The following is a 21,010-nucleotide window of genomic DNA, read 5'->3' on the forward strand; positions in this document are numbered from 1 at the left end:
TCTTTAACCTTGCAAATGCAGTTTTGGTGTTTATTAGCTGTGAGATCCTATCATTTGTGAAGATAAAAATTTACTTTTCCTTCCAATTTGGATGCCTTTGATTCCCTTTTCTTGTAATTCTCTAGCTAGAAATTTCAATATATTTAATTTAAGTGGCAAAACTAGCCATCCTTGTCTTGTTCATGAATTTAGAAAAAAAAAAACTTTCAGTCTTTCACAACTAAGAATATATAATGTTAGTTGCAGGTTTTTTTTTACAAATGTCTTTGCTTGTGTTAAGGAAGTTACTTTCTATTCCTAGATTATTGGGTGTTTTATTTTTTGTCATGAAAATGTGTTGGATTTTTTTCCCAAATTACTTTTTCTGCACCAACTGAGGTGATCATGGATTTATTCTCTTCCTTTCCATCCTATTAATGTTGTGTATAACACTGACTTTTGTACATTGAACCATCCTTATATTCCAGGAATAAATCCAAGTGTATCTTCAAGACTAATCCTCTAAGTATGTTGCTATTTTGGTTTGCTTTAGTATTTTGTTGAGGCATTTGCTCCAGTATGCATGATGGATACTGGTTATGTGGTTTTATTTTCTTGGAATGCCTTGTCTGTCTTTTGTATCCTAATTAGGAGAGCAGAGGAATTTATAATAGGATGATTGGCTAACAAAAATCACTTATATACTAAATCTCTTTTTTTCTACCCTCCAAAGCCAGGGAGTTTACCTCCTTTTAGTCCATAAGATTTGTCTTCTCTACAGAAATGGCACAGGGATCATCAGGCATAAGGTGATTGACTTCTTACCATGGTAAATACTGGCATATTAGTTGAACAATTACAAACTAACTGATGAAAATTTCTTTTTTTAATTTAAATTTTTAAACTTCTTAAATTATTTTTAATTTAAAATCAATCAATTAACATACAGTGTACTAGCAGTATCAGAGATAAAGTAGTGATTTAAAACTTACATTGAACACTCAGTGCTCATTATACCACATGTCCTCCTTAATGCTCATCAACCAGTTACACAATCCTCCTGCCTCCCATCCAGCCACCGCCAGTTTGTTGGCTATAGTTATGAGTCTTTTTGGTTTGTCTTCTCTGATTTTGTCTTATTGTATTTTTCCCTCCTTTTCTTATGTTCATCTGTTTTTTTTTCCTTAACTTCTACATATGAGTGAAATCATATGATAATTGTCTTTCTCTGACTGACTTATTTCACTTAGCATAATACCCTCTAGTTCCATCCACGTCATTACAAATGGTAAGATTTCATTTTTTTTTTTTGGTATTTTATTTTATTTTTTTAATTTTATTTTTTATAAACATATAATGTATTTTTATCCCCAGGGGTCCAGGTCTGTGAATGGCCAGGTTTACACACTTCACAGCACTCACCATAGTACACACACTACCCAATGTCCATAACCCCACACCCCTCTCCCAAACCCCCTCCCCCCAGCAACCCTCAGTTTGTATTGTGAGACAAAGACTCACTTATGGTTTGTCCCCCTCCCCATCCCATCTTGCTTCATTCATTCTTCTCCAACCCCCTTATTCCTCCATGTTGCAACTCCACTTCCTATATCAGGGAGATCATATGATAGTTGTCTTTCTCTGATTGACTTATTTCGCTAAGCATGATACCTTCTACTTCCATCCACGTTGTCGCAAATGGCAAGATTTCATTTCTTTTGATGGCTGCATAGTATTCCATTGTGTATATATACCACATCTTCTTTATCCATTCATCTGTTGATGGACATCTAGGTTCTTTCCATAGTTTGGCTAGGGTAGACATTGCTGCTATAAACATTCGGGTGCACGTGCCCCTTCAGATCACTACGTTTGTATCTTTAGGGTAAATACCCAGTAGTGCAATTGCTGGGTCATAGGGTAGTTCTATTTTCAACATTTTGAGGAACCTACAAGCTGTTTTCCAGAGTGGTTGCCCCAGCTTGCATTCCGATCAACAGTGTAGGAGAGTTCCCCTTTTTCCATATACTCGCCAGCCTCTATCATTTTCTGACTTGTTAATTTTAGCCATTCTGAATGGTGTGAGGTGATATCTCATTGTGGTTTTGATTTGTATTTCCCTGATGCCGAGTGATGTGGAGCATGTTTTCATGTGTCTGTTGGCCATCTGGATGTCTTCCTTGCAGAAATGTCTGTTCGTGTCCTCTGCCCATTTCTTGATTGGATTATTTGTTCTTTGGGTGTTGAGTTTGCTAAGTTCTTTATAGATTTTGGACACTAGCCCTTTATCTGATATGTCGTTTACAAATATCTTCTCTCATTCTGTCAGTTGTCTTTTGGTTTTGTTAACTGTTTCCTTTGCTGTGCAAAAGCTTTTGATCTTGGTAAAATACCAATAGTTCATTTTTGCCGTTGCTTCCCTTGCCTTTGGCGATATTCCTAGGAAGATGTTGCTGCGGCTGAGGTCAAAGAGGTTGCTGCCTGTGTTCTCCTCAAGGGTTTGGATGGATTCCTTTCTCACACTGAGGTCCTTCATCCATTTTGAGTATATTTTCATGTGTGGTGTAAGGAAATGGTCCAGTTTCTTTTTTCTGCATGTGGCTGTCCAGTTTTCCCAACACCATTTATTGAAGAGGTGTCTATTTTCCATTGGACATTCTTTCCTGTTTGATCGAATATTACTTGACCATAGAGTTGAGGGTCTATTTCTGGGCTCTCTATTCTGTTTCATTGATCTATGGTTCTGTTTTTGTGCCAGTACCATGCTGCCTTGATGATGACAGCTTTGTAATAGAGCTTGAAGTCCGGAATTGTGATGCCACCAACTTTGGTTTTCTTTTTCAATATTCCTTTGGCTATTCGAGGTCTTTTATGGTTCCATATAAATGTTAGGGTTATTTGTACCATTTCTTTGAAAAAAAAAAAAAAAAGAGGATGGCATTTTGATAGGAATTGCATTAAATATGTAGATTGCTTTAGGTAGCATAGACATTTTCACAATATTTATTCTTCCAATCCATGAGCATGGAATATTATTCCATTTCATTGTGTCTTCCTCAATTTCTTTCATGAGTACGTTACAGTTTTCTGAGTATAGATTCTGTGCCTCTTTGGTTAGGTTTATTCCTAGGTATCTTATAGTTTTGGGTGCAATTGTAATTGGGATTGACTCCTTCATTTCTCTTTCTTCTCTCTTGTTGTTGGTGTAGAGAAATGCAACTAATTTCTGTGCATTGATTTTATATCCTGACACTTTATTGAATTCCTGTATAAATTCTAGAAGTTTTGGAGTTGAGTCTTTTGGTTATTCCACATATAGTATCATATTATCCACAAAAAGTGATAGTTTGACTTCTTCTTTGCCAATTTGGACACCTTTAATTTCTTTTTGTTGTCTGATTGCTGAGGTTAGAACTTCTAGTACTATGTTCAATAGCAGTGGTGATAATGGACATCCCTGCCGTCTTCCTGAACTTAGCGGAAAAGTTTTTAATTTTTCTCCATTGAAAATATTATGCGCGGTGGGTTTTTAATAGATGGCTTTGATGATGTTGAGGTATGTGCCCTCTATCCCTACACTTTGAAGAGTTTTGATCAGGAAGGGATGATATACTTTGTCAAATGCTTTTCAGCATCTATTGAGAGTATCATATGGTTCTTGTTCTTTCTTTTATTAATGTGTTGTATCACATTGATTGATTTGTGGATGTTGAACCAACCGTGCAGCCCTGGAATAAATCCCACTTGGTCGTGGTGAATAATCCTTTTAATGTACTGTTGAATCCTATTGGCTAGTATTTTGGTGAGAATTTTCGCATCTGTGTTCATCAAGGATATTGGTCTATAGCTCTCTTTTTTTATGGGATCCTTGTCTGGTTTTGGGATCAAGGTGATGCTGGCCTCATAAAATGAGTTTGGAAGTTTTCCTTCCATTTCTATTTTTTGGAACAGTTTCAGGAGAATAGGAATTAGTTCTTCTTTAAATATTTGGTAGAATTCCCCTGGGAAGCCGTCTGGCCATGGGCTTTGGTTTGTTTGGAGATTTTTAATGACTGTTTCAATCTCCTTACTGGTTATGGGTCTGTTCAGGCTTTTTATTTCTTCCTGGTTTGGTTGTGGTAGTTTATATGTTTCTAGGAATGCATCCTTTTCTTCCAGATTGTCAAATTTGTTGGCGTAGAGTTGCTCATAGTATTTTCTTATAATAGTTTGTATTTCTTTGGTGTTAGTTGTGATCTGTCCTGTTTCATTCATGATTTTATTTATTTGGGTCCTTTCTCTTTTCTTTTTGATAAGTCGGGCCAGGGGTTTATCAATTTTATTTTATTTTTTTATTTTTTTTTTTTTAATTTTTTATTTTTATAAACATATATTTTTATCCCCAGGGGTACAGGTCTGTGAATCACCAGGTTTACACACTTCACAGCACTCACCAAATCACATACCCTCCCCAATGTCCATAATCCCACCCCCTTCTCCCAATCCCCCTCCCCCCGGCAACCCTCAGTTTGTTTTGTGAGATTAAGAGTCACTTATGGTTTGTCTCCCTCCCAATCCCATCTTCTTTCATTTATTCTTCTACCCACTTAAGCCTCCATGTTGCATCACCACTTCCTCATATCAGGGAGATCATATGATAGTTGTCTTTCTCTGCTTGACTTATTTCGCTAAGCATGATACGCTCTAGTTCCATCCATGTTGTTGCAAATGGCAAGATTTCATTTCTTTTGATGGCTGCATAGTATTCCATTGTGTATATATACCACATCTTCTTGATCCATTCATCTGTTGATGGACATCTAGGTTCTTTCCATAGTTTGGCTATTGTGGACATTGCTGCTATAAACATTCGGGTGCACGTGTCCCTTTGGATCACTACATTTGTATCTTTAGGGTAAATACCCAATAGTGCAATTGCTGGGTCATAGGGCAGTTCTACTTTCAACATTTTGAGGAACCTCCATGCTGTTTTCCAGAGTGGCTGCACCAGCTTGCATTCCCACCAACAGTGTAGGAGGGTTCCCCTTTCTCCGCATCCTCGCCAGCATCTATCATTTCCTGACTTGTTGACTTTAGCCATTCTGACTGGTGTGAGGTGATATCTCATTGTGGTTTTGATTTGTATTTCCCTGATGCCGAGTGATATGGAGCACTTTTTCATGTGTCTGTTGGCCATCTGGATGTCTTCTTTGCAGAAATGTCTGTTCATGTCTTCTGCCCATTTCTTGATAGGATTATTTGTTCTTTGGGTGTTGAGTTTGCTAAGTTCTTTATAGATTCTGGACACTAGTCCTTTATCTGATATGTCGTTTGCAAATATCTTCTCCCATTCTGTCAGTTGTCTTTTGATTTTGTTAACTGTTTCCTTTGCTGTGCAAAAGCTTTTGATCTTGATGAAATCCCAGTAGTTCATTTTTTCCCTTGCTTCCCTTGCCTTTTGCGTTGTACCTAGGAAGATGTTGCTGCGGCAGAGGTCGAAGAGGTTGCTGCCCGTGTTCTCAAGGATTTTGATGGATTCCTTTCGTACATTGAGGTCCTTCATCCATTTTGAGTCTATTTTTGTGTGTGGTGTAAGGAAATGGTCCAATTTCATTTTTCTGCATGTGGCTGTCCAATTTTCCCAGCACCATTTATTGAAAAGGCTGTCTTTTTTCCATTGGACATTCTTTCCTGCTTTGTCGAAGATTAGTTGACCATAGATTTGAGGGTCTATTTCTGGGCTCTCTATTCTGTTCCATTGATCTATGGGTCTGTTTTTGTGCCAGTACCATGCTGTCTTGATGATGACAGCTTTGTAATAGAGCTTGAAGTCCGGAATTGTGATGCCACCAACGTTGGCTTTCTTTTTCAATATCCCTTTGGCTATTCGAGGTCTTTTCTGGTTCCATATAAATTTTAGAATTATTTGTTCCATTTCTTTGAAAAAGATGGATGGTACTTTGATAGGAATTGCATTAAATGTGTAGATTGCTTTAGGTAGCATAGACATTTTCACAATATTTATTCTTCCAATCCAGGAGCATGGAACATTTTTCCATTTCTTTGTGTCTTCCTCAATTTCTTTCATGAGTACTTTATAGTTTTCTGAGTATAGATTCTGTGTCTCTTTGGTTAGGTTTATTCCTAGGTATCTTATGGTTTTGGATGCAATTGTAAATGGGATTGACTCCTTAATATCTCTTTCTTCTGTCTTGCTGTTGGTGTAGAGAAATGCAACTGATTTCTGTGCATTGATTTTATATCCTGACACTTTACTGAATTCCTGTATAAGTTCTAGCAGTTTTGGAGTGCATTCTTTTGGGTTTTCCACATATAGTATCATATCATCTGCGAAGAGTGATAATTTGACTTCTTCTTTGCCGATTTGGATGCCTTTAATTTCCTTTTGTTGTCTGATTGCTGAGTCTAGGACCTCTAGTACGATGTTGAATAGCAGTGGTGATAATGGACATCCCTGCCGTGTTCCTGACCTTAGCGGAAAAGCTTTCAGTTTTTCTCCATTGAGAATGATATTTGCGGTGGGTTTTTCATAGATGGCTTTGATGATATTGAGGTATGTGCCCTCTATCCCTACACTTTGAAGAGTTTTGATCAGGAAGGGATGTTGTACTTTGTCAAATGCTTTTTCAGCATCTATTGAGAGTATCATATGGTTCTTGTTCTTACTTTTATTGATGTGTTGTATCACATTGACTGATTTGTGGATGTTGAACCAACCTTGCAGCCCTGGAATAAATCCCACTTGGTCGTGGTGAATAATCTTTTTAATGTACTGTTGAATCCTATTGGCTAGTATTTTGTTGAGTATTTTCGCATCTGTGTTCATCAAGGATATCGGTCTATAGCTCTCTTTTTTGGTGGGATCCTTGTCTGGTTTTGGGATCAAGGTGATGCTGGCCTCATAAAATGAGTTTGGAAGTTTTCCTTCCATTTCTATTTTTTGGAACAGTTTCAGGAGAATAGGAATTAGTTCTTCTTTAAATGTTTGGTAGAATTCCCCCGGGAAGCCATCTGGCCCTGGGCTTTTGTTTGTTTGGAGATTTTTAATGACTGTTTCAATCTCCTTACTGGTTATGGGTCTGTTCAGGCTTTCTATTTCTTCCTGGCTCAGTTGTGGTAGTTTATATGTTTCTAGGAATGCATCCATTTCTTCCAGATTGTCAAATTTATTGCCGTAGAGTTGCTCATAGTATGTTCTTATAATAGTTTGTATTTCTTTGGTGTTAGTTGTGATCTCTCCTCTTTCATTCATGATTTTATTTATTTGGGTCCTTTCTCTTTTCTTTTTGATAAGTCGGGCCAGGGGTTTATCAATTTTATTAATTCTTTCAAAGAACCAGCTCCTAGTTTCGTTGATTTGTTCTATTGTTTTTTTGGTTTCTATTTCATTGATTTCTGCTCTGATCTTTATGATTTCTCTTCTCCTGCTGGGCTTAGGGTTTCTTTCTTGTTCTTTCTCCAGCTCCTTTAGGTGTAGGGTTAGGTTGTGTACCTGAGACCTTTCTTGTTTCTTGAGAAAGGCTTGGACCGCTATATATTTTCCTCTCAGGACTGCCTTTGTTGTGTCCCACAGATTTTGAACCGTTGTGTTTTCATTATCATTTGTTTCCATGATTTTTTTCAATTCTTCTTTAATTTCCCGGTTGACCCATTCATTCTTTAGAAGGATACTGTTTAGTCTCCATGTATTTGGGTTCTTTCCAAACTTCCTTTTGTGGTTGAGTTCTAGCTTTAGAGCATTGTGGTCTGAAAATATGCAGGGAATGATCCCAATCTTTTGATACCGGTTGAGTCCTGATTTAGGACCGAGGATGTGATCTATTCTGGAGAATGTTCCATGTGCACTAGAGAAGAATGTGTATTCTGTAGCTTTGGGATGAAATATTCTGAATATATCTGTGATGTCCATCTGGTCCAGTGTGTCATTTAAGGCCTTTATATCCTTGCTGATCTTTTGCTTGGATGACCTGTCCATTTCAGTGAGGGGAGTGTTAAAGTCCCCTACTATCATTGTATTATTGTGGATGTGTTTCTTTGATTTTGTTATTAATTGGTTTATATAGTTGGCTGCTCCCACATTGGGGGCATAGATATTTAAAATTGTTAAATCTTCTTGTTGGACAGACCCTTTGAGTATGATATAGTGTCCTTCCTCATCTCTTATTATAGTCTTTGGCTTAAAATCTAATTGATCTGATATAAGGATTGCCACTCCTGCTTTCTTCTGATGTCCATTAGCATGGTAAATTCTTTTCCACCCCCTCACTTTAAATCTGGAGGTGTCTTCGGGCTTAAAATGTGTTTCTTGGAGGCAACATATAGATGGGTTTTGTTTTTTTATCCATTCTGATACCCTGTGTCTTTTGACAGGGGCATTTAGCCCATTCACATTCAGGGTAACTATTGAGAGATATGAATTTAGTGCCATTGTATTGCCTGTAAGGTGACTGTTACTGTATATGGTCTCTGTTCCTTTCTGATCTACCACTTGTAGGCTCTCTCTTTGCTTAGAGGACCCCTTTCAATATTTCCTGTAGAGCTGGTTTGGTATTTGCAAATTCTTTCAGTTGTTGTTTGTCCTGGAAGCTTTTAATCTTCCTTCTATTTTCAATGATAGCCTAGCTGGATATAGTATTCTTGGCTGCATGTTTTTCTCGTTTAGTGCTCTGAAAATATCATGCCAGCTCTTTCTGGCCTGCCAGGTCTCTGTGGATAAGTCAGCTGCCAATCTAATATTTTTACCATTGTATGTTACAGACTTCTTTTCCCGGGCTGCTTTCAGGATTTTCTCTTTGTCATTGAGACTTGTAAATTTTACTATTAGGTGACGGGGTGTGGGCCTATTCTTATTGATTTTGAGGGGCATTCTCTGAACCTCCTGGATTTTGATGCTCGTTCCCTTTGCCATATTGGGGAAATTCTCCCCAATAATTCTCTCCAGTATACCTTCTGCTCCCCTCTCACTTTCTTCTTCTTCTGGAATCCCAATTATTCTAATGTTGTTTCGTCTTATGGTGTCACTTATCTCTCGAATTCTCCCCTCGTGGTCCAGTAGCTGTTTGTCCCTCTTTTGATCAGCTTCTTTATTCTCTGTCATTTGGTCTTCTATATCACTAATTCTTTCTTCTGCCTCATTTATCCTAGCAGTGAGAGCCTCCATTTTTGATTGCACCTCATTAATAGCTTTTTTGATTTCAACTTGGTTAGATTTTAGTTCTTTTATTTCTCCAGAAAGGGCTTTTATGTCTCTCGAGAGGGTTTCTCTAATATCTTCCATGCCTTTTTCGAGCCCGGCTAGAACCTTGAGAATTGTCATTCTGAACTCTAGATCTGACATATTACCGATGTCTGTATTGATTAGGTCCCTAGCCTTCGGTACTGCCTCTTGTTCTTTTTTTTGTGTTGAATTTTTACGTCTTGTCATTTTGTCCAGATAAGAGTAAATGAAGGGGCAAGTAAAATACTAAAAGGGTGGCAACAACCCCAGGAAAATATGCTTTAACCAAATTAGAAGAGATCCAAAATCGTGAGTGGGGAGAAAGGGGATAAAAAGAGGTTCAAAAAGGAAGAGAGAAAAAAGAAAAAAAAAAAAAAAGAAAAAAAAAAAAAGAAAAGAAAAGAAAATAATTTAAAAAAAAGAAACACCTAAGAAAAATGTAAAAAAAATATATATATATATTAGATAAACTAGTAAAAAATCGTTAAAAAAGAAAAAGGTAACAGTTAAAAAAAAAAAAATTTTACCCGAAGGCGAGAAAAAAAAAAAATGAAAAAGAAAAAATTAAATTAACTGCAAGACTAAAAAAAATCACAGGAAAAAAGCCATGAGTTCCGTGCTTGGCTTTCTCCTCCTCTGGAATTCTGCTGCTCTCCTTGGTATTGAAACCGCACTCCTTGGTAGGTGAACTTGGTCTCGGCTGGATTTCTTGTTGATCTTCTGGGGGAGGGGCCTGTTGTAGTGATTCTCAAGTGTCTTTGCCCCAGGCGGAATTACACCGCCCTTACCCGGGGCCGGGGTGAGTAATCCGCTCGGGTTTGCTTTCAGGAGCTTTTGTTCCCTGAGCGCTTTCCGTAGAATTCCAGAGGACGGGAATACAAATGGCGGCCTCCTGGTCTCCGGCCCGGAGGAGCCGAGAGCCCAGGGCCCCACTCCTCAGTGCGCCCTCAGAGAACAGCGCCCAGTTACTCCCGTCTGCCTGACCTCCGGCCGCGCTCCGAGCTCACCGAGCCTGCGACCGGTTCAAGGTAACACGGAGCTGCGAGATTACTGTCGGCTCTGTCTCTGTAGCCGGCTTTCCCGTTCCAATACCCACAAGCTCTGCGACACTCAGACACCCCCGATCCTTCTGTGACCCTGCGGGACCTGAGGCCACGCTGACCCCGCGTGGGCTTCGCCCCGGTTTAGCCTCTGGAGCGATGTCCCTCAGCGGAACAGACTTTTAAAAGTCCTGATTTTGTGCGCGGTTGCTCCGCGCTTGCCGGGAGCCGGCCCCTCCCCCCGGGGTCTATCTTTCTGTCGCTTTGGATTCACTTCTCCGCCGGTCCTACCTTTCAGAAAGTGGCTGATTTTCTGTTTCCAGAATTGCTGTTCTTCTTCTCTTCGATCTGCCGATGGATTTTCAGGTGTTTGCAATCTTTAGATAAGCTATCTAGCTGATCTCCGGCTAGCTGAAGCAGTCTCAGCTTGCTACTTCTCCGCCATCTTGACTCCTCCTCCTCAATTTTATTAATTCTCTCAAAAAACCAGCTCCTAGTTTTGTTGATTTGTTCTATTGTTTTTTTTTTTTTTTTTTTTGGTTTCTATTTCATTGATTTCTGCTGTGATCTGTATGATTTCTCTTTTTCTGCTGGGTTTAGGGTTTCTTTCTTTTTCTTTTTCCAGCTCCTTTCGGTGTATGGTTAGGTTGTGTACTTGAGACCTTTCTTGTTTCTTGAGAAATGCTAGTACCACTATATATTTTCCTCTCAGGACTGCCTTTGTTGCGTCCCACAGATTTTGAACTTTTGTGTTTTCATTAGCATTTGTTTCCCTGATTTTTTTCAATTCTTCTTTAATTTCCTGGTTGACCCATTCATTCTTTAGAAGGATGCTGTTTAGTCTACATGTATTTGGGTTCTTTCCAAACTTCCTCTTGTGGTTGAGTTCTAGCTTCAGAGCATTGTGGTCTGAAAATATGCAGGGAATTAACCCAATATTTTGATACCGATTGAGACCTGATTTAGGACTGAAGATGTGATCTCTTCTGGAGAATGTTCCATGTGCACTAGAGAAGAATGTGTACTTTGTGGCTTTGCGATGAAATATTCTGACAATATCTGTGATGTCCATCTGGTCCAGTGTGTCATTTAAGGCCTTTATTTCCTTGTTGATCTTTTGCTTGGATGATCTGTCCATTTCAGTGAGGGGAGTGTTAAAGTCCCCTACTATTATTGTATTATTGTTGATGTGTTTCTTTGATTTTGTTATTAATGGGTTTATATAGTTGGCTGCTCCCACGTTGGGGACATAGATATTTAAAATTGTTAGATCTTCTTGTTGGACAGAATCTTTGAGTATGGCATAGTGTCCTTCCTCATCTCTTATTATTGTCTTTGGCTTATAATCCAATTGATATGATATAAGAATTGCCATTTCTGCTTTCTTCTGATGTCCATTAGCATGGTAAGTTTTTTTCCACCCCCTCACTTTAAATCTGGAGGTGTCTTCGGGTTTAAACCAAGTTTCTTGTAGGCAACATATAGATGGGTTTTGTTTTTTTATCCATTCTGATACCCTGTGTCTTTTGATTGGGGCATTTAGCCAATTAACTTTCAGGGTAATTATTGAGAGATATGAATTTAGTGCCATTGTATTGCCTGTAAGGTGACTGTTACTGTATATTGTCTCTGATCTACCACTTGTAGGCTCTCTCTTTGCTTAGAGGACCCCTTTCAATATTTCCTGTAGAGCTGGTTTGATGTTTGCCAATTCTTTCAGTTTTTGTTTGTCCTGGAAGCTTTTTATCTCTCCTTCTATTTTCAATGATAGCCTAGCTGGATATAGTATTTTTGGCTGCATGTTTTTCTCATTTAGTGCTCTGAATATATCATGCCAGCTCTTTCTGGCCTGCCAGGTCTCTGTGGATAAGTCTGCTGCCAATCTAATATTTTTACCATTGTATGTTACAGACTTCTTATCCCGGGCTGCTTTCAGGATTTTCTCTTTGTCACGAAGACTTGTAAATTTTACTATTAGGTGATGGGGTGTGGACCTATTCTTTTGATTTTGAGTGGGGTTCTTGCACCTCCTGGATTTTGATGCTTGTTCCTTTTACCATATTGGGGAAATTCTCTCCAATAATTCTCTCCAGTATACCTTCTGCTCCCCTCTCTCTTCTTCTTCTGCAATCCCAATTATTCTAATATTGTTTTGTCTTATGGTATCACTTATCTCTTGAATTCTCCCCTCGTGGTCCAGTAGCTGTTTGTCCCTCTTTTGCTCAGCTTCTTTATTCTCTGTCATTTGGCCTTCTCTATCACTAATTCTTTCTTCTGTCTCATTTATCCTAGCAGTGAGAGCCTCCATTTTTGATTGCACCTCATTAATAGCTTTTTTGATTTCAACTTGGTTAGATTTTAGTTCTTTTTTTTTCCAGAAAGGGCTCTTATATCTCCCGAGAGGGTTTCTCTAATATCTTCCATGCCTTTTTCGACCCCAGCCAAAACCTTGAAAATTATCATTCTGAACTCTAGATTTACATAATACCAATGTCTGTATTGATTAGGTCCCTAGCCTTCGGTACTGTCTCTTGTTCGTTTTTTTTGTGGTGAATTTTTTGGCCTCCTCATTTTGTCCAGATAAGAGTATATGAAGGAGCAAGTAAAATACTAAAAGGGTGGCAACAACCCCAGGAAAATATGCTTTAACCAAATCAGAAGAGATCCCAAATCATGAGAGGCGAGGAAGGGGATAAAAAGAGGTTCAGAAAGAAAAAAGAAAAGAAAAGAAACAATTAAGAAAACTAATAAAGAAAAAGTATAAAAAAGAATATATATATATATATATATATATATATATATATTAGATAAACTAGTTAAAAAACATTAAAAAAGAATAGGGTAAAAGTTAAAAAAAATAGCAGAAGAAGAGAAAAAAAATTGAAAAAGAAATAAAATTAAATTAACTGCAAGACTAAAGAATCAAGAGGAGAAAGCCATGAGTTTCATGGTTAGCTTTCTCCTCCTCTGGAATACTGCTGCTCTCCTTGATATTGAAACTGCCTTCTTTGGTAGGTGAACTTGGTCCTGGCTGGATTTATTGTTGATCTTCTGTGGGAGGGGCCTGTTGTAGTGATTCTCAAGTGTCTTTGCCCCAGGCAAAATTTCACCACCCTTACCAGGGGCCATGCTGAGTAATCAGCTGGGGTTTGCTTTCAGGAGCTTTTGTTTCCTGAGAGCTTTCTGTAGAGTTCTGGAGGACGGGAATGAAAATGGCAGCCTACTGGTCTCTGGCCCGGAGGAGCCAAGAGCCTGGGGACCCACTCCTCAGTGAGCCCTCAGAGAACAGCGCCCAAGAACTCCCGTCTGCCTGACCTCAGGCCGCGCTCCAAGCTTACCAAGCCTGCGACCGGTTCAAGGTAACCCTACGCTGTGAGCTCACTGTCAGTTCTGTCTCTGTAGCCAGTTTCCCAGTTCTTATATCTGTAAGTTCTGTGACACTCAGACACCCCCGATCCTTCTGTGACCCTGTGGGACCTGAGACCACGCTGACCCCATGTGGGCTTCACCCCAGTTTAGCCTCTGGAGTGATGTCCCTCAGTAGAACAGATTTTTAAAAGTCCTGATTTTGTGCTCCATTGTACCACCAGCTTGCTGGGAGCTGGCCCCTCCCCCCAGGGTCTATCTTCCTATCGCTTTGGATTCACTTCTCCGCCAGTCCTACCTTTCAGAAAGTGGTTGATTTTCTGTTTCTAGAATTGCTGTTCTTCTTCTCTTGGATCTCCCATTGGATTTGTAGGTGTTTGCAATCTTTATATAAGCCACCTAGCTGAAGTAGTCTCAGCCTGCTACTTCTCCGCCATCTTGACTCCTCCCCCTATAGCACATTTCTTAAACTCAAAGATTAAGAAACCATCAGACTTACAGAAAAATCTGTGTCCATATGTCATATCCATTCATTTTCTCAATGATATTAACATCTACAAAAAAGACTTTCCCAAGATTTACAAATTGGTTATTACTTATACAAGTTGTGTATTCACTTAAAGACAACTTGCTTAATCGTGTACTTGTAAAAAAAAAAAATTGGCAAAATTTAGAAAATAATTTTTGAAAACCACTACCAGAAAAATATTTTGTAAAATTATTTTATCAAATATGTGTTTTGTTCCAAACCTTGAGTTCTTTAAATACCTAAAGCCGTCTATAAGGAAATATGTGTGGGATGATATTCTAGGTAGTCTTTCTGACATTTCTTCAATATTTGCTTATCATATACTCATTTGAGAAAATTAACTCATTTTTATCCCTTTCTGAGGACAAGCATGTGCTCTTTTGCCAATTTTTCGGTATTTGTGTGTTTTCTGCTTACTTTTATCTCATCATATTCATCCTACCAATTTACATTGCATTGGAATTTTTTTAAATTTTATTTATTTATTTGACAGAGAGATATCACAAGTAGGCAGAGAGTCAGGCAGAGAGAGGGTGGGGGAAGCAGGCCCCCTGCTGAGCAGAGAGCCCGATGTGGTGCTTGATCCCAGGACCCTGAGATCATGACCTAAGCTGAAGAGCTGAAGGTAGAGGCTTAACCTACTGAGCCACCCAGGCGCCCCTGCATAGGAAATTTTCCATTCATCTTACTTTTACATATTTAATAAAAGTTTGTGCAGCCACTTTGGAAAACAGTGTGGGGATTCCTTAAGAAATTAAAAAAATAGAGCTACCCTGCAATTGCACTACTGGGTATTTTTCTTTAAATTTACAAAGTGTTCTCCATTTCTTTTTCAGAAGACCATCTGGAAGAAAATGGTAATTTTTTTTTTCCAGACTCACATTCCTTTGGTGATGCACTGCATAGAAATGATTTTGTTCTTGTCATTTCCTGATTCTTTAAGTCACTACCCACCCCTATCTTTGTCCTTTGTTTTCTTGAATGTCTAATTATTCTATCCACTTTGTTTTGTTCCCTGAGATTCTCCCATTGTCCCTTCTCATTCAGTCTCCTCTAGGTTTTCATTTCCTTGCTTTTATTTGCCATATATTCTTCAACATTCTATCTTCCAGATGCTTATCATAATTTCATTTTAAGATTGGTGAGATGCAGAGGATTAGGCAGGAAGAATGTGCTTGTTTCCATGCAAGATATGTTCCAGAAAATATCCTCTCACTTGGGTTTTCCAACATGTTCTTTGACTAGGAGTGTCCTTTACTGTGAACAGAAAAATATCTTAAATATGAAGGTAAGGAATCAGATTCCAAAGTTTCTGAATTAAGTTTTTTCTTCTATTGGCCTCTTAAACACTCTGAACATACTGTAGTCAAGTGTAACCTTGAGACTTGCTGTTCAACTTCCCTTGACCATTTTCTCAAGTGATCAAACCTATATAAATATTCTTTGCATGATTTTGACTGGTTATTTTCTCCTTCCAACCACACTTATTACTCTTCTTTCATTTGAAGTTTTATCTATTCAATTAGTAATTCAACAAATTGTTGAATAAATATTTTAACTATTTTATTTATTTATTAATTATTTCTCAATTGTGTTATGTTAGTCACCATACAATAAATCATTAGTTTTTGTTGCAGTGTTCCAAGATTCATTGTTTACATATAATACCCAGTGTTCCATGTAATACAGCCTCTCCTTAATAACAATCACCAGGCTAACCCATCAGCTACACTCCTCCCCTCTAAAACACTGTTTCTTGGAGTCCACAATCTCTCATGGTTTGTCTCTCCTCCAATATTTTTTAAAATATTTGTTTATTCATCAGAGAGAGAGAGGAGCAAGGGGCAGAAGGAGAGGGTGAGAGTGTCCTAACAGATCCCCCAATGATCATGGAGCCTGTTGTGGGGCTCAATTCCAGGATCCTGACATTGTGACTTCCAAAATCAAGAACTGCACTTCACTGATGAACCACCCATATGTACCATACATACATTTTTCATTCAATTATGAATGAAATCATTCAATTTCATTCATTGATACTTTATCTCTGGAGTCTAAGGGTATGTTCTAAGTTTTTTCTACACCGACTTTATTACCTCACCAAAAGAATTATTTAAATCTTCACATCCCTACATATCCCATGGTATTCAATGAGATATCAATGGAATGGATCTCAGAGATGTAATTCCTTAATTATGGAATGGACATGACTTGGTCAGTTATCAAAAAACAATCAGTAGCAGGTGTAGGACTTTGGTTGTACCTTCTTTCTAATGTTTAGAAAATCTGTCTCAGAGGTACTGTATGGTGACTAACATAACATAATAAAATAAAATAAAAAGTAAAAAAAGAAAAGCTCTCTCATATACACATTTCTATATATTTTCTCTCAGATAGGAGGAAGGCACAGTATAACTCTGGTAAGAAACAGAATCTTTCTCCAAGAACACTATTCATTTCCCTGTCCTGGATTTCACACTCTGTTCATTTAAGATGATTTTCATGCACGCATGAGTTAACATAGAATTCAAATAAAATAAGGTTATGAATTAATCAGTGAAGAAAAATATGAATAGAAGCAACCTGAAACCTAATCTTTCATTATTTAAGTGAGCAATATTTCAGTATTCCCTTGTACAGTATTTATGGCAAATTTATACAACGTAGCTACTGCAATACTGCAACTTGACAAATGAATTTAAAGTAGCCATAGCCCCGCTGAGCAAGGAATCCTATGCAGGTCACTATCCCAGGACTTTGAGATCATGACCTGAGCTGAAGGCAGGTGCTTAACTGACTGAGCCCCCCCAGGTGTCCCTCAAATACTGCTCTCTACAAAATGTTAACTTAATAAATGAGCTAACCTTTTGAAATCTCCATGAATGTTTTCTAAGAAACTTTAATAAAGCACAGAGCCACATTTTAGGGAAAAGATAAGAGTGTTTAAAGCACCACTCTTCTAATAATTTAATTTACAATCATAGCAGTTGTTTTCCTCCATAACTCATTTTAAAAGTTATATTTCCTGGTTGGGAGAGGTTGGTGGGGTTATGGACATTGGGGAAGGTATATGCTATAGTGAGTGCTGTGAAGTGTGTAAACCTGGCAATTCACAGACCTGTACCCCTGGGGCTATTAATACATTATATGTTTGTAAAAAATTATAATAAAAATTATATTTCCCCCAAATACATGAGTCAGTAATCAATATCAATTTTCTTGACGTTGACTGGCATTTACATGAGTTTTTTCCTTTTTACTTTTCAGGATTTCAACAGGAAATTGGTAACTTTTTCTAGCATTCTTTTTACTGATGTATTTCCTAGGAATATTTTTTGTCATTCCTTTTCATTCCTTTGATTTATTTGCAGGGTTCTATCTTCTAGATGATTGCCATAATATCATTATAAGCTTGGTGAGCTGAGGGGATTAAGCTAAGGAGAAGTGGTCTTCTCCATTTAATAGAAAGCTGTCCTTTAAATTGAGTTCTCCAACACATCTTCTGAGACAAAGTGCCCATCGTTTTGTATATAATATTACCCCAGTTCTTAATGGATGGGCTCAGACTCCAAAACTGCCAAGTGACAGAAGTTCCTCTTTTTGATTGCCTTCCACACATTTCTCATACTGATGTCAAGTGTAACCTTGACATATGACAGTTTTCTTTTGACAAATTTCCAGTGATCCACGGTATATAAGTATTTTTGCATGCTTTGCCTGCTTACTGTCTCTTTCCAGCCATAGTTATTACTCTTCTTTCATTTTTACTTAAATCTATTTACTTATTAATTCAATAGGTTGCTCTTCTTTTATGGTCTTTTATACATTCTTTTTTTTTCACTCAAACTTTATTGCTTATTAGCTTCATAGCTTATTATCTCTAAAGTCCAAGGTTATCTTCTAAGATATCTTTATGCTATTTTTAGTATTACATAAGAAGAATTATTTAAATCTTCATATTAAATCTATAGTGTATTGTATAGAGACTGTATTCTGCAAATTGCAGTAAAATTTCTACATGAAATGGACTTTAGAGATTCCTTTTATTACTTTTGAAATGGGATTTACTTGACCAATAAACATACATAAATGTTACCAAATGTATGCTTAATTATATCTTCCTTATGATGTTAAGATCTGTCTCATACATCTGTTTTCTCTCAGCTAGGAGGAAAGCTCAATACAAGGCTGGTGAGTAATGTTTGTCTCTCAGAAAGCTCTATTCTACCATCTCTCAGGTCTTGTCCTAAAGTTGTAAGACAGTATGTAGAAATACAAAAAAAAAAAAAAAAAAAAAAAAAGTCTATGGTTGGCAAAGAAGTATCTGTATCATTAGCTTTCTAAATTTAAAGAGGTTTAGTAAAATCTCTCAGAAGAGCAAACCTTAAGTGATTTGGCAATTTTTCCCTCCTCCCCTCCAAACTTATCTTGATTTTATGTTATCTTTCCTGTTCCTCCATCTCTCCTACTTTGTCTTCCTTCTATATTCGTACCTACCCTACTCGTGATCTTTTTAAAATGATATTTGAAAAAAAGAGAGTATGAGAATAATACAGTATTAAACAGGAAATCCAAGAATTTCAGAAGGAATTGGACAAAGACAGGGAGAAATGGAAAAGACAATGAGAGAAAACAGGTAAGAGTTTTATTTATTTATTTTTTCTTTCTTCCAGCCTGGAGGAAGGCACAATTATATCCTGGTGAGTGCTATGAACTCTGATGAAGAAAGTCCTAGTATCAAAGATATTTTAAATCAATACCTACTGTGTATAAAACAATGTGCTAAAAATCAAAGCCACTCCAAAGCATATATTCCATAAACTTGGCAGATTACTCAATATTTGAATTGATAATAATGTGTTGGAAATACTAAATTTTAGCAGTTTCTTTACTTTTGAGCATAAGTTGAACATAGGTAGAATGGTTATTTTCTGCTAAAAATCTGAAAAAACTAAAGCAAAAAATAAGTTATTTGATCAGATTCACCATATTTCCTGTTTCCTCTCAACATCCTAAATACTTAAATGAAATTTTTCCCGAGGGAACATTATATAAAGAGAGCATTACATGTGTCAAATCTTCAAGTTAAACACAATTTGGCAAAAGGTAAATAAATAGATATTTAAGGATATAAAAGAGTATTTCCTTTGGTTGCTATTATTCCTGAATTAATCCTAGGGAATTTATACTCATGGTATTCTGGTGAGAAAGGCAGCTATATTTTAGAGGGTAGGTTCTCATGTACACTTGTTTCTTGTAGACTGGAGGAAAGAAGAGTTCCAGGCTGGTAAGTCTATGATGATGCAGAGGGACACTGCTTCTTGTGGGGTAGTCTTGCAGAAAGATGGGTGGAGGTGAGTTAGATTTACCCAAGGCAAAAGAAACCTTCACCGAAAGGGGAATCCTCTGGTCCAAGCTTACTTGGTCCTTCCCAGAAAAATAATAATCTACTTGTCCACAGTAAATGTGACCCTGGATGAAGACACTGCCCATCCTTCCCTTCTTCTGTCTGAAAACAGGAGACGAGTGACCTGGCAAGAAAGTCATCAAAATCTGTCCAGCTCCACCCAGAGATTTGACTCCCTCCCCTGCGTGTTGGGTCAGCAGCACATCAACTCTGGGAGATCCTTCTGGGAGGTTAAGGTTAAGGATGCACCTTCTTGGGACCTGGGAATTTGTCTCAATAATGTAACAAGGAAGGGGAGGGTCACTGTGTCACCACAGAATGGTTTCTGGGCCATCAGATTCTATAATAGAGAGTGCTGGGCCCTCACCTCCCCAGAAACCTGTCTCACTGTAAGAGAAATACCCCATATTGTGGGGATATTCCTGGATTATGAAGATGGAGATGTATCTTTCTACAATATGACAGATGGATCCCACATTTTCTCCTTTACTAAGAACACATTTAGTGGTGCCCTACGACCACTTTTCAGGCTTTGGTCCTCTGAAGCAGGTTCCCTAAGCATCTGTCCAATGGAAGAAGAGAATGATGTTGTAATTAACATACCTGAATAGGAGAAATTTTTATTTGGGGCCTCAATGATTATTATAATTCTCCCCTAAGGAGATGCAAAGGATTTTTTCCTTCTTCTTATAAGTCATTCTTAAGATGATGCTCTGAGATAAAAACTGGTGATTGTTCCTCATATCAGTTCTCCCCTCTTCCTTAATTGTAATGTTTTCATACTATTACCCTGTTTTATGACAACCTCATATAAACATTAGATTTCTTAGCTTCCCCTGTTGCATGTGACTAGTTGATGACCAGTGTGTTATAACCTGAATTATTCTGTGTGATTCCTGGAATGTGTCCTAAAAGAGAAATTGTATCCTTCATTTTTTTTTTCTTTATCTTTTCTGCTGGCTGAATGTGTCATGGTGAATGAAACTGAAAGACCATCTCTGACTATGAAATACAATATGCATGGCAGAGAAATTACAGTAGACTTGGGTTTTTTTGGCAACTTTATGGAACTACTCTATTATGTAACTTTAGAATTCTTTTCTAAAGTGAGAAATAAACTTTTATCTTTAAGCCATTTGTTTATTGGATATTTGTCATTTGTGATTGAATCTATTCCTGACTTATGCACTCTCTCTTTAAACATGGCAACAGATGGCATCCACAACTGATTATTTAGATGGAACAGGAAGTATAAAGTCCGGTAGCTTATTACTTAGGTACTCACATTCCTCCAGTGTGTCAGTCTCATTTAGGTCCCTCAACTTTTCTGAGGAGTCAGTTTCTCCTGACTTCACTACTACTACTACTACTACTACTACTACTACTACTTCTCCTTTCTTCTTCTCCTTCTTCTTCTTCTCCTTCTCCTTCTCCTTCTCCTTCTCCTTCTTCTTCTTCTTCTTCTCCTTCTC

The 21,010-nt window shown here is 37.7% G+C and overlaps 1 protein-coding gene across 19 annotated transcripts in view; it reads left to right on the forward strand.

The window, feature by feature from the left end:
- The window catches only part of LOC131834290 (butyrophilin subfamily 1 member A1-like), a 68,538-nt gene extending 47,865 nt beyond the window's left edge, over positions 1-20,673 (forward strand). For 3 of the 19 annotated variants that reach the window (XM_059178740.1, XM_059178738.1, XM_059178743.1), the window contains 6 exons: positions 14,968-14,988; positions 17,399-17,416; positions 18,296-18,322; positions 18,805-18,831; positions 19,392-19,418; positions 19,593-20,673. In XM_059178740.1, coding sequence (XP_059034723.1) covers positions 14,968-14,988; positions 17,399-17,416; positions 18,296-18,322; positions 18,805-18,831; positions 19,392-19,418; positions 19,593-20,149 — 677 coding nt within the window. In that variant the 3' untranslated portion in view covers positions 20,150-20,673. Of the gene's footprint in view, positions 1-712; positions 809-14,967; positions 14,989-15,243; positions 15,420-16,524; positions 16,552-17,398; positions 17,417-18,295; positions 18,323-18,804; positions 18,832-19,391; positions 19,419-19,592 lie in introns of those variants that run through there. The other 16 variants (XM_059178755.1, XM_059178741.1, XM_059178744.1 and 13 more) reach the window with 15 other exon arrangements.
- The last annotated feature ends 337 nt before the right edge of the window (positions 20,674-21,010 follow it).

The sequence above is a fragment of the Mustela lutreola genome, chromosome 6 (assembly GCF_030435805.1).
Source record: "Mustela lutreola isolate mMusLut2 chromosome 6, mMusLut2.pri, whole genome shotgun sequence".
NCBI classification, from domain to species: Eukaryota; Metazoa; Chordata; class Mammalia; order Carnivora; family Mustelidae; genus Mustela; species Mustela lutreola.